Genomic DNA, 12,784 nt, shown 5'->3' on the forward strand with positions numbered 1-12,784 from the left:
CTGTAATTCACGGGGATTTATTTACCAGGGCTCACCAAGCAGAAAAGGGAATTTCTTCCTGTAGAGTTCCTACAGAAGGAAAAGCAACTGGGGCTAAACCCAGGCGGGCTGACCTTGCAAACCCAGCCTCATGTGAGCAGCCTGAAATCCTATGAAATCCTTGGGATTATGGGCATGGAAATGCCCTCCTTAAAGGAAAAATCAAATTAAATAATAATAAAAAAAAAAATCTCAGAGTATGACACAAAGCGCAGGGAAAAGGAGCGAGGGGGGAAAAAAAAATCCAGACTAACAGGAAAAGAAATCCTTGAGGAAAATATTTTATTCTGAAGATTCCATCGCCTTCCAAGCTGTTTTTTTTTCCCAGGTGTTTTGTTTTGTTTTGTTTTTCCTAGCAGAGCAAATAGGCCCAAGCAGAAAGAAAACAGAACACGTCCTTGATAAAAAGCACTTTTTAATTTTTATCAAATGGATCTGTACAAAAGTTAGCATTGCTTAGTCAGAAGCGAGTGAAGAGAACAAGATCAGTAACAACCGAAAAGTCTTTCAAACTTTATACAGAAAAATAGATTGCATAAAAATGAGCTTTTTTTTTCTTGTCTTTTTTTCCCCTCCCCCAGCCCAGCGTGTCCCTCCCTCCCCACCCCGAAAGGAAATACGCAAAAAAATATTTTTTAGGAAAAAAGAGTAGGAAACGTAGAAAAGGTAAAAAGATGAATAACCTCTGAAAGGTGGGTTTAGATTTACAAAGGCTTTTAAAGGCACGAGTTCCCATAAAATAGATGGTTATTTATATGCTCAGCATACAATGGAAGAAGTAGAAATATATCAATGAATTATTAGTCTAAAAACTAAGTACCCTAAACCCAGTTTGTTTGTTTGTTTTTTTAGTGGAGGAGATTTTAGTTTCACAGCTTGATGGATGAGATCTGGTCCCCTAGAAGCCAAAATTAAAGCAGAAGTCGATGAAATTTCAGGTTCCTCGTGAAATTACAGCTCCTTTAAAGTAGTCCTGGTTCTGAAAGCCTCCGAAGACTCCTGAAATCCCATTTTAACAGCCCAAAACAGGCGGCCAGAAAATCACCTGCCCCTTTTTGGGCAGGCCTTTGAGCCTCCCAGTTTGAATTAGTAATTCCTCCCCCTCCCCTCGTTATTTGACATTCCCATTGGAGTTTCCAGGCGGATTCCTTCAGTCCCTCTCTCTCCAGCACGGCTCCTGCAGCGCTTCCAAAGTGAAAAAAACCCAAAAAACCAAGGAAAATCTATAGACTCATAACACCAGTTTATTGGATCATCTCCACTATTTTTTTTAGGCTCCCACCCCCATCTTAAAAATCTCTTAGAAGTTCTACTTTTTTTTTTTCTGTTTTGCACAAAAATGACTTCATTAATTAAAAGACAAAATAATACAGAACATAAATACATATTTAACAGATTAAAAAAAAAAAACCAAAACAACAAACCAACAAAACAACAAACCCAAAACAAATCAACCGGTAACATTTGAAGCTTCCAAAAAAACAAGGAAAAAAAAAACAAAACAAAAATGTTAATTACAGCCAAACCTTGCTTAGAAGAACTCCTGACTGGAGGAAAAAAAAAAATAAATCAACAAAAACACTTCAGACACGTGAATTGGTTGGTCCCATCAGACTCTTCCCACGGGATTGTTCTGGGATTTTGGGGCTCAATCCCTGTTGGTCCCAGTGAGTTCCTGCCCTCAAGGTTGGTCCGTTCCTCACATTGCAATAGACCCTGAAAGTCTCAAACAGCTTTTCGTGGTGGTGGTGTTGTTTTGTCTCCCCCTCTCTCTTTTTCTCCTCACCCCCTGCTCCAGGTTTTGCACTTGGCCAAACTTCGAGCTCAGTCCTCCCAGAGGAGCCGAACCTTTTGTCCTTCATCTACTCAAAAAAGCAAAAAGGACTCCTGTCCTTTTCCTTTTGTTCGTTCGTTTGTTTTTTCCCTCTTGGTTTTTTTTTTTTTAATTTTATAGTCCTTTGTTTGGTTGGTGAGGTGTTTTTTTTTTTTTGTCGGTTTTTTAAAAATTATTTTAAATTTCTTAAATCCTACGAATCAAAGAAGGAAATAAAAAATAGAGCTCTGTCCTTTCGAGGGGGGCGGGCGAGTGGGGGAGTCCCGAAGCAAGGCGACGAGCAAGAGTTCCCACAAAGCGGCTCAGGAGGCACTTTGGAACACTCCACACGCTCTTCCTCCTCCTCCTCCCTCATTCCTTCATTAGTGCATAAATCCCAGGGAAAGCCTCGGGATGGGTGTTTTGTTGGGTTTTTTTAAGGCCTGGTGAGCGTGGTGTAGACGGGCTGCTCCCAGTTGGCGGTGGGGCTGTGCGCCGGCGGGATGGACAGCCCGTTGAGGATCGGGGTGGCGTAGGGACGGCGCGAGGAGTGGAAATACGGGTACTGGTACAGGCTGGAGGCGTAGCCGGGGTAGGGGTTGTAGTAGTTGGAGCTCTGCAGGTCCGTGTAGTCGCACTGAGAGCTGGAGAAGGAGGCGGCGGCAGCGGCGGCCGGGGCGGCCGAGGTGGCGCAGGCTTGGCCGCCGTAGGAGCCGTAGGAGTCGCCGTGCGCCGGGGAGCCGTGGGGCTGCTCGCTGTAGTGGCTGGGGCTCAGCTGCTCCGTCTTGATGTGGGGCCGCTGCTGGCCCGGCTCGGCCGCCGCCGGAGACGCCGAGGCCGGGCTCTTGTGAGTCCACACCTGGGCGGCGGCCGTGCCCGAGTGCGAGTAGGAGCCGGCGTAGGAGGCGGCGGCGGGGCCGTGCTCGGCCGGCAGCGCGGCGTGCCCGTTCAGGGGCAGGTACTGGTCGAACTCGTGCACGTCGAAGGTCTCCATGTTGTTGATGACCTCGCTGCTGAGCTCCGAGATGTCCACGTTGCTGAAGTCGATGTTCTGGCGGCCGCTCTCCACCAGGCGCCGGCCCTCGTGCTTCAGTTCCTGCTTGCCGCCGTGGTGCAGGTCGGTTTTCGGGGTGGTGGGTGGCGTGGGGGGCCCGTGGGGTTGGCCTGGGGATGAAGGGACAGCGAGCCTTCAGCAGTGACCATGGAACACCCTTTCCCCGCTCAATAAATGCGTTTCACCTATCTGTGACTGCTCCTATTGGGGAGTTAAATCTGTGTCGGTGGTGTCCCCCCTGGGATGAGCCTCCCACAGGGGAGATGGGATGAAGGTGGGAGCGCACTGAGCCCACCAGGATCACTCTGGGACACAGCAGGGCGCCCTGGGCAGCAGAATCAGGGGTGGATTCACAGAGTGAACCCCGGGATGGAGCTCATCCTCTCCCTGTGGACAGCCCGAGGCAGAGGGACCCAGGGCCGTGATCCCAGCGGGGTCTGAGGCTGCAGGATGTCCCCAGTGCTCCCAGAACCTCTCCTGGGCCAGTTCCCAGGGTTGGGAAGCTCTGCCCCAGGACTCTGCACCCCTTATTAATCCTGATTAACCCATCATTGATTCTCCCCAGCCAAGGAGACCGGGATGCTTTGGGATCCCCTACGGCACTGAGAGCAGAACTGTGCTCCCATCTCTTGGGACAACAACTCCTGCCTTTGCCCGTGCGCGGTGGGGATCCCATCCCAGCCCAGGGATCAGCGGGAATGCCGCCCTTTACCTGTGTGATCCCCGTGGTGGTGGGAGTCGGCCATGCCCCCCAGCCCCGTGTCGGCCTTGTAGAGCTGAGTGCCGGCGTGGTGGCTGAGCTCAGCCCCCGAGTCCGAGTCGCTCTGCCCGGCTTTGACGCTTTTCCTCCTGCGGGGCTGGTATTTGTAATCCGGGTGATCCTTTTTGTGCTGCACCCTGAGGCGCTCGGCTTCCTCCACAAAGGGACGTTTCTCGTTTTCGCTCAATAAACTGATTTTTTTTTTTTTTTGGGGGGGGGGTTGGTTGTTTTAATGAGGAAGAGAGAGAAGAAAAAAAAAATCCAAAATTAAGATCTTTTCCTTAGAAGTTTTCTCGTTGTTTTTAGACTCGCACATGCCCGCTTCCCATGCTCGGATCTGAGCGCTCAGTAAGTTAACTACAAAATTAATTTGCTGTAGTAAAAAGGGAGTTAAAATCCACGGCAAAAAAAAAATGGATTAAAATACCGACTACAGCAGCATGAAAAACCCCCACCACTATAGACAGGAGTAACGGGGCAAAACCAAAATCCCCCTTCCCCATCTCCAGCACAGTTACAAAATACAATTCCCACGTTCGCCCTGCAAATGTCACCCCCTCACCGCCACAAACATTTCCAGCTTTGTTTGGTGCTTACAAAAGAAACCACCGAGGCACCGGGGATGGGATTATTGCTTTCCAAACTCTCTCCCCCCCCTGCCCACACCTCTCTCTGCGAACTCTTGGAGAGGCTCAAACCGCAGCGGGAGCATCGCTGGCCCGAGCAGGCAGGAAAGATGGGAATTAGGTACAGGCAGACACCGTGGGATAAACCACACGGAAAAACGTGGCTCGGGGAAGAGCCTTGGAAGGCAAAGCGGGCTCGGACGCTGCCCAACAAATAAAAAGTTTGCATCCCCGGGCGGCGCTGAGCAGATAAGCAGGGAAATTAGGAAGCTCGTTAAAATAACCGCTGAAAAAATGAGTTTAGTAGCGTTTATAGCTTGTTAAGCATCGAGCGAGCCAAAAGGAAAAAGAAAAAAAAATAGGAAAAGCCATAAAACAAGTCATTAAAGAAGTCTCATCGCGTGGGGATGGGGAAGCCGCAGGCAAGGGAAGGAAGGGCTTGTGCATCCCAGCGATGGAGCAGGGAAAATCCACCCGGGGCAGCGGCCCCTGCTCGGGGCATTTCTCGGAGCCAGGACCGCCGTGTCCTTCGCAGCGCGCCGGGATGCTCGGATGGCATTTCACTCCGAACGGCTCCGAGAATCCCGACAAACAGAGATTAATAACAAACACAAAGCGGGCAGAAGCAGCTTTAAAGCAGCGCTGACGGGGGGGGGGGGGGGGGGGGGGGCAGTCCAGCAGCGCAGCCCCGCGGAGGACGCGGCGCGGGGGGACCGGGACTCACCGCCAGAGCTTGCCCAGGGTCTTGCTGAGCTCGGCGTTGTGCAGATGCGGGTACTGGTCGGCCAGCTTCCTGCGGGCGGCCTGCGCCCACACCATGAAGGCGTTCATGGGCCGCTTGACGTGCGGCTTGGCCTTGAGCGATCCGTTGCCGCGGACGGGCATGGGCACCAGGCTCCAGTCGTAGCCCTTGAGCACCTGCGAGACGGCGTCGCGGATGCAGGCGGGGAAGCGCTCGTCCACCTCGGCCGCGTCCACCTTGGCCCCCAGCGCGGCGGCGGCGCCGGGCGGGCGCGGGGCGGGCGCGGGGGCGCAGCCCAGCCCCTCGGAGCCGGCGGGGGAGAGCGGCGAGTCCGAGTCCGAGTCCACGTGGGACATGGAGCTGGTGGTGCCCGCGGGGCTGCACGGAGCCTCCAGCGCTTTGTCGTGCTCCTCGGTCATGTTGAGCATCGGCGGGGCGGCGGAGCCGGGCCGGCCGCGGCGCTGTGCCCGCCCCGGGCTGAGGGGAGGTGGAGGGGGTGAGCCGCACACCCGCCGCGGGAAAACGAGCAAAAAAACCAATCGGTTCTAGAGGGGAAAAAGACACGAAACGTTCGAAACTCAGCCCAAAATCCGCGATCCCCGCCACTCGTCGCTGCGCAGCCGGTGCTGCCGCCGCCGGGGCCCCGCGCTGCCCGCGCCGCGCTCCACGTCCAGTGCGAAACGGGGCCCCTGGCAACAAGTTACTTTAAGGGCAGGGCGAGCGGCCCCGCCCCCGCCGCCGCTCGCCATTGGTGGAGAGCACATTAATATTTGCATAATGGGCGTGGCGCCGGGCCGGCGGGGCCGTGCCGCCCGCCCGCCGCCTCAGAGCTCCGCCGGCCGGAGCCGCCGCCAGCGAGGGGTCCCGCCGAGGGTCCCGCCGAGGGTCCCGCTGAGAGATCCCGCTGAAAGATCCCGCTGAGGGTCCCGCCGAGGGTCCCGCTGAGGGATCCCACCGAGGGGTACCGCCGAGGGTCCGGCTGAGGGTTCTGCTGAGAGATCCCGCTGAGGGTCTCGCTGAGGATCCCGCCGAGGGATCCTGCTGAGGGGTCCGGCCGAGGTTCCCACTGCTGGTCCCACTGAGGGTCCCTCTGAGGGTCCGGCTGAGGGTCCCGCCAAGGGGTCCCGCTGAGGGCTCCGGCCGATGTTCCCGCTGCTGGTCCCGCTGAGGGTCCGGCCGAGGGTCCCGCTGCTGGTCCCGCTGAGGGTCCGGCCGAGGTTCCCGCTGCTGGTCCCGCTGAGGGTCCGGCCGAGGTTCCCGCTGCTGGTCCCGCTGAGGGTCCCGCTGCCGGCCAGGCCCGGTGGATGCCGCCCGCCGCTCTTCCGGCTCCCTGTTCCTGCTGCCTCTTTCGGCTTCTCTCTGCTTTTTTTTTTTCCGCTGCAAATCGTCCGGGGGCTTCACGGCCGCGCGGTCCTGGCGGGGACCCCCCGACGGTGGGGATGTGTTCTGTAGTCCGGCGTGCAGCCGGTTTTCTAGCGGGCAGCGGGTGCGGGATGGAGCGGCGGGAGCCCTTTTTCCAAGCGGCGCGGAACGGGGATGCCGCGGGGAAAGAGGCGCGGAGCGGTGCCGTGGGACCGCCGGTTGTTTGAAATCCCCTTTCCGAGGGGTTTTTGGGGCGCTCGGTGCGTGGCAGGGCGGGCAAAGCTCCCCGTGTGTCCCCCGCAGCCGATCCCCGGGGCCGTGCGCTCTCGCAGCCCCGAGCGCGTCGCTTCGCCCCCGCTTCTCTCCCACGGGCAGATAACGGGAGGAAATCGGGGAATTGCTGGAAAAAAGGCGCTGAGGATCCCACCGTGTCCCCTCCCCGACTCTATCCTCCTCTTTTCCCGCAGCCTTCCCGCAGCCGGCTCGGTCCCGATCACCGGGAAGCGCCCGGGAGGTCCCGGCTGGAGGAACATGCGGCACCTCGGGGTGAGACTTTGGATGGGGGAAAAAGGGAGGGTGAGCCCCAAAATCTCCCCCGTCAGTTTAAATTGCCCCTTTCCGAGCCAGCCGTGGTCTTCCAGCATTTATTTGGAGCATTTGATTCTAATTATCCACGGAATTCAGCCTTCTAATTGTGACTAGAGAGGGGGAAATAAAAGCAACTCCCCAAATTCCACTTTTATCCTCTCCTTGCCCGCGGAAAAATAGAGAGTCATGTATAAGATTGATGGGGGGAAAATAAGAAATTGGGCTTCAAGCATTCCAGCGTTTAAAAAGTACCAGGAACGTAGTAGATTTTGTTTAATTACTGTGATGTGTAATAAATAAACTGTATGCTTTGAATTTCAGTGTGTTTAAATGTGCCCGAACATCCGTCTGCCTTCTGTGTGAAAATTCATTTATTCTCTCAAATGGCAAAGCAGGATTTAAATTTATTTTTGAAAAAAAAGCAAAAGAAACTGTAATTTTTCCAGTTTTCAGCTTTCTGTTTGCAGAGTTACCTCCTGATATTCGTGAAATGCAATTTTCCAAGTGTCTTTTAAAAAAAAAAAATATTTTGAGGCTCAAGGCGAACTCAATGCGTTGGACTTGTTAATGAGGAATAATTGAATTTTTCTTTTAAAACTTAATGAGACTGGGGATGAGTTTACGTCTCCCTGGGCTGTGGATTGGTGACTTCGCAGTGCTGTTGGACACTTGGGAAAAAATCTTTTTTTTCCCCCTCTCCCATGACACATAATTAATGTATATTCCTATAAATCCTGTCTCATTGGGCAATTTACTTTTGACTCACAGAATTCCAGTGTTTCATCCATGTTTCAGCCAGGGCTGAGCCCAAGCAATAATCACTATTTTTAGTCCGTCTTTCCCAATCCAGCCTCTTCCTCGGAAGATCCCAACCTCAGTGCGTGACTGAGGCTGGGAAGGGATTTGTGGGATGCTCGGAGTTCTGGAGGTAGGAATGGGAACAAGAACCCTTTTTTTCTGCTCCTTGCCTTCAGCTCCAAAGATTCCTGCAAAAGAAGCCCCCAAGGACGGGAGGAATGGCAGACCTTGGTTTTCTTCCCTGCTGGCTGCAGCCCTCCAGGGCTCCCCAGCCCTGCCTGAGGCAGGGAATTGCATTTCCCAGCCCACAGGCTTGAATTCCTCTTTGTGCAGCACAGGTAGAAGGAGGAAGATGACTTTGGGTGGTTGTTTCCTCTTGTTGCAGAGACGGGCACAGGGACGAGGCCGTGCCCGGGAGCGGGGCAGGGAACGTGTCCTGCTGCACGTCCCGCTCCATGATCCCGCACCTACCATCCCTGTGTTACTCCTCAGGGAGTGCAGCACAATTCCCTGGCCTCACACCCCCAGAACGCAGGGAAAAGAGGGAGCTGGAGCACCTGGAGCTGCTTTCCTGAGAGGTTCACTCATCCATGAAACAGAACGAGATAATGCCCAGGGAATAAGCGGGTTCAAGTGGGGCCGTTTGTCCTGTGGGGTCTCCTGGCTGGGTTTTGTACGACAAAGGGTGGGGGATGTTTGCCCAGGGATGGGCACGGGCTGGAGCTGCAGGATCCCACAGGATGTGTCATCCTGGCCTGACATCAGCATTCCCAGGAAAAGGCTGCAGATCCCGGAGGGAACAGCCCAGGTTCCTCTGGCCCACTGGAGCCTTTAGGAGTGCTCCCAGTTTAGAGAGGATTTGGGGGAACACATCCAGCTCTTCCTGACAGAGTGGGCACGGCAGAGGCTGATATGCGGAATATTGCTTCCTTTTCTGACGTGGCCTCCAGTAAAGTTCCTGACCAGTTCAGCCAGTGTTTCTGGGAATCAGGCAGCAAATCCAAGGTCTGTGTGTCTGACTCCATCATATTCCCACTCGGGAATGCTCAGCATCCCTGTGGGATGGAGGCTGCTGGGCCTCCCATCCCGGTTCCTCTGTTCCACAGCCCTTCCTCCTGCAGGAATAAGAGCGTGTGTGCATTGGCTCCAGAGCAGGCAGAGCCCTGCTCATGCCAGGAAGGAAAAATTTCCTTTCCAGTGGCAGCCAGGGAAGGCGTTTTTAGAGGATGAGAGCACGTGGCACCCCTGGAGGCCACGGGTGTGCTCTGAGATGCACACACAGACCGTGTTCCTCCCCAAGGTGGGCTCCATCCTTCATCTGATCAAGGGGGAAAGTTCTCATTTATCCCAAGCCAGCCTCCTCTGACCTGCCAGCACATTGCACATGGGAATTCCACGGAGCAAAGAGAAGGAGCCTTGTGGGGAATTAAAAACAAACCCTGATCAGATACAGAGAAACCTGCGGTGGTAAAACCAGCTGCTGACACCTGCAGGATTGATGCTCGGCCCAGAGGACATGGCAGCTCTGAGGCTGCTGTGAAACAATGTTCAAGCCTTCCCAGAAACAATCCCGACATCTGAAAAGAAGGAATAAAAAAGACAGGTGGTAACTTCAATTAATTTCAATTAAAACAAGCTTTGCCATCAAGCTGGACAATAGCGGTGGGTGCCATCCCACACTGGGTGCTTAGGAAGGCTCAGCTGCCTGCTCACACAGTTTTAAGGCTAAATTTATGTGAATCCATTCCTCGCAGGGCACTTCAGGTCCAAAATTTGCCTTTTGTTCACACAAAACGGGCCTTGCCTCACCCAAAGCTCGTGTGCCTGTGGCATTTGGGGACATGGGTTAGGGGTGGCCTTGGCACTGGATGGTCCAAGGAGGCTTTTCCATCCTAATCCCACAATTCTGTGACCTGCAGCAGCTCTCTTCCAACATGAATATTTACGTGGTGCGGATAAAAAAACTGCACACCTGCACTGGGCAGGACTCCACTGATTTCTCTCTTTTCCTGCTTGGAATGCAAGTGGAGAGGAGTGCCTGGGATTCCTGAATCCTTTTCTAGGTTTCAGCAGTGGATACCAAAGAAAAAGGACAGCTGAAGTCAATATTTCTAGTCAAAATTTATTGAATAAAGTTTATTTGTTATCTATTCAAGTATTCGAAGATCCCAGCGAGAAACCAAAAATGGTTTTGCAGGATCAAAACCCACCCAGGTGTGAATTCCTCATTAAATGTCAGGTGAGGTGTTGGCAAAGGATCTCTTTTTTCCTCCTGCACAGCACGGCCTGGATGGCATCTTTTCAATCTAATCATTGATTAATGATGATTATTGTGATTATTAATTGCTTGTCCTGTGGTGCCACTTAAGGATCCCTCTCCTGAACCAGCCCCTCCTCATTAACCTGCACAAACACACAAGAAAAAAAAGGTGATTCTCCCTCTAAAAGTCCTTTCCAGCCTTAATCCTGGAGTTAAAGAGCAGATTTCCACAGGGAAAATTGGGGGTTTTAAAGGGAAGAATTATTACTGCTGGAAAAAAAAAAAAAAAACCTGGATCAGCAGAAAGAAGCTCCCAAATTCTTTGTGACGTGCCCATCTCCCCCTTCAGCAAACGCAGCTGAGTGCTCGGTGTGTGCCTGCATTATTCCCAACTTGAATGTCTGCTCTCTTCAGAGGAGCCCCCCGTGCCCATGCTGCCTCCCAAGCTCCTGATTTCGGCTTTCTCTGCTCCCTTTCAACCCAAATCCTGGCAGGCAGAGGGGCGAAAAGGGCCGAGCTGAATGAACACAGGGCGATTTCGGGTGCCAGGGCCAGCCAGCGGGGTTGGGGCGCTGCTGGGGACAGCTGCTGGCTGCTGTGACAGTGAAGGCTTGTTCCCCTGGCACTCCTGCAGCTGGTTTGGAACACAGCAAAACAGGGGACGTGGCGCTGGTGAATGAAGATGAGCCCCAGCGATGGCCCTGCCCGCCTGGCATTCATGAATTGCCTTCCCCCTGGAGGCTTGAAAGGCTCAAAAATCCATTCTGGAGTGCCTCGTCTGAGTTCTTTTTGCTCGGGGTTTGGGTTGTTTTCTTTCTCTAAATCGCCAGGTGAAAATGAAAGAAGTGAGCGGAAAAGCCAGCACAGGTGGTGGTCCCCTCAAAGGGATTCGTGGGTTCACAGGATAGTCTGAGTTGGGAGGGACACACAAAGATCCTCGAGTCACATTTGGGACAGAAAAGACGTCATTTGGTGTCCTAATCAACTGGTTTATCATCACATGTTTTTCTTTCTAGCCTGAATCATCTTCCAGGAAAGGCTTCCACTGCCTGTTATGTGAATTGAGTCCTTGTTAGGAACAACACATTTCTGCTGGTTCAGGCATACAATTATTTCTTTTTCATTAAAAAAAATAAAATTAAAATTGTCCTGTTGGAAGATGCTCCTGACACACGATGTCCCCAACGTGGTGCCACCACCCCACCACGTGCATCTGGCACATCTCAGAGCGACCCTGGGCAATGAAAACCGACTCAGCTCAGCATTCCCTTCCCAGCCCAAATCATTCCTCCCTTTTCGCTAAATCTTCAGCCGAAACCCTTCACTTTCCCGCAGCCATTCCCTCAATTATCCAGTTTGTTTCACAGATGTCCCCGTTTAACGTGGAATTATTAAAAGACCCCACAAAGGAAACCATTAGCTCCCATCTCTTGAAATTTTCCTCCCCAAACCTCGTGGCCCGCGAGCAGAACTGCAGTATTCCAGTGGCCTTTAACAAACAGCTGATTTTTCCTTCCCTATACAATGCACCATTATGTGGGACTTTTTTTTTCTATTTTTTTTTCTCCTAAGAAGAACAATGCTAGCAGCAGTGATGGGAAACTGGAAAAACAAAAGGGGCATTTAGAAGGGACTTGGTTTCCAGGCTGAGAAGTGTTGAATAATGTTACACCTGATAGCAGATGCTTTCTCAGCGACCAGCACGGAGGTGTTTACTAAGGGGATACTCGATGTATGTTTATGCTCAAAAATACTATTTATGAATTCCACAAAGCCAAGCGCTCGATGTAAGTCAGTTAAAGTAGAAATCACGGCAGCATCACAAGTAGTGAATTCAGATGGGATTTTTAGGAGGAAATCCTTCCCTGTGAGGGAGGGAAGGGGCTGGGATGGAATTCCCAGAGAACCCTGGATCCATGGAAGTGTCCAAAGCCAGGTTGGACAGGGCTTGGAGCAACCTGGGGTAGTGGAAGGTGCCAAAAAATGGAATTGGATGAGTCCCAACCCAAACCATTCCATGATTCTATGAGGAAAACCTGAGGAATTTAACTTAAAATGATCCCCCAGTCCAGGCAGGGTCACCTGGAGCAGGCGACACAGGAACGTGTCCAGGTGGGTTTGGGATGTCTCCAGAGAGGGAGATGCACATCCTCCCTGAGCAGCTATTCCACAGCTCTCCCACCTCCACGGAAATAAGTTTTTCCCTAAACTGAGGTGGAATTTGTTGTGTCAATCTGTCCTGAGCTGGTCTGACCATCACAGTTCCAAGGGTCTGGATTCAATCCCTGTGTGAGCCATTCGCTGGAGGGACTCGATCATCCTTGGGGGTCGCTTCCCAACCAGAATATTCAGCGCTTTGGATTTCTGGTTTCGCTCAGGGTTATCACTCCTCATCCTGTCACTGAGCACCACCGAACAGAGCCCGGCATCATCCTCCCAAACCCCTGGGAAACATTGGGATGTGCGGGATCCCCTCTCAGCTTCCCTTCTCCAGCTCCCGCAGCCTCATCACGGAGATGCTCCAGGCCTCCCACCGCCCCCGCAGCCGCGCTGACCATTCTTTTCTTTTATCTATTTTTATTTTATTTTATTTTTTAAATAAAACTTGGCATTTTCTCGCCGGTTCGCAGAGAATTCTCCCCGTTTTTCCCCCACGTTCTCCCCATCCCCGCTGTGTCCTCTCACGCACACGCCCACGACACGGCGGCGCCGCTTTGCAGAGCATCCTCCCCTTTTCTGCCT

The 12,784-nt window shown here is 52.8% G+C and overlaps 1 protein-coding gene across 1 annotated transcript; it reads right to left on the reverse strand.

Annotated features, from left to right (window-relative positions):
- Positions 1-437: 437 nt before the first annotated feature.
- On the reverse strand, positions 438-5,697 carry SOX8 (SRY-box transcription factor 8). Its single transcript, XM_066198019.1, has 3 exons — positions 5,017-5,697; positions 3,619-3,857; positions 438-3,016 (listed from the first exon to the last, which is right to left on the reverse strand). Exons 1-3 carry the CDS (start codon positions 5,460-5,462, stop codon positions 2,289-2,291), a joined length of 1,413 nt encoding a protein of 470 aa, XP_066054116.1. The 5' UTR covers positions 5,463-5,697; the 3' UTR covers positions 438-2,288.
- Between the last annotated feature and the right edge of the window lie 7,087 nt (positions 5,698-12,784).

The sequence above is a fragment of the Chamaea fasciata genome, unplaced genomic scaffold (genome assembly GCF_029207755.1).
Source record: "Chamaea fasciata isolate MVZ Bird 193981 ecotype frontalis unplaced genomic scaffold, bChaFas1.0.hap1 SCAF_16, whole genome shotgun sequence".
NCBI lineage: Eukaryota > Metazoa > Chordata > Aves > Passeriformes > Sylviidae > Chamaea > Chamaea fasciata.

What these genes read in the sequence shown, in the direction of transcription:
- SOX8 (XM_066198019.1), bottom strand. Translation starts at nt 5,462, where the DNA reads ATGCTCAACATGACCGAGGAGCACGACAAAGCGCTGGAGGCTCCGTGC. An exon ending in ACCCTGGGCAAGCTCTGGCG is followed by an intron (nt 3,858 to 5,016) that starts GTGAGTCCCGGT and finishes AAAAAAAATCAG; the next exon opens with TTTATTGAGCGAAAACGAGA. An exon ending in CCACCACGGGGATCACACAG is followed by an intron (nt 3,017 to 3,618) that starts GTAAAGGGCGGC and finishes CTTCATCCCCAG; the next exon opens with GCCAACCCCACGGGCCCCCC.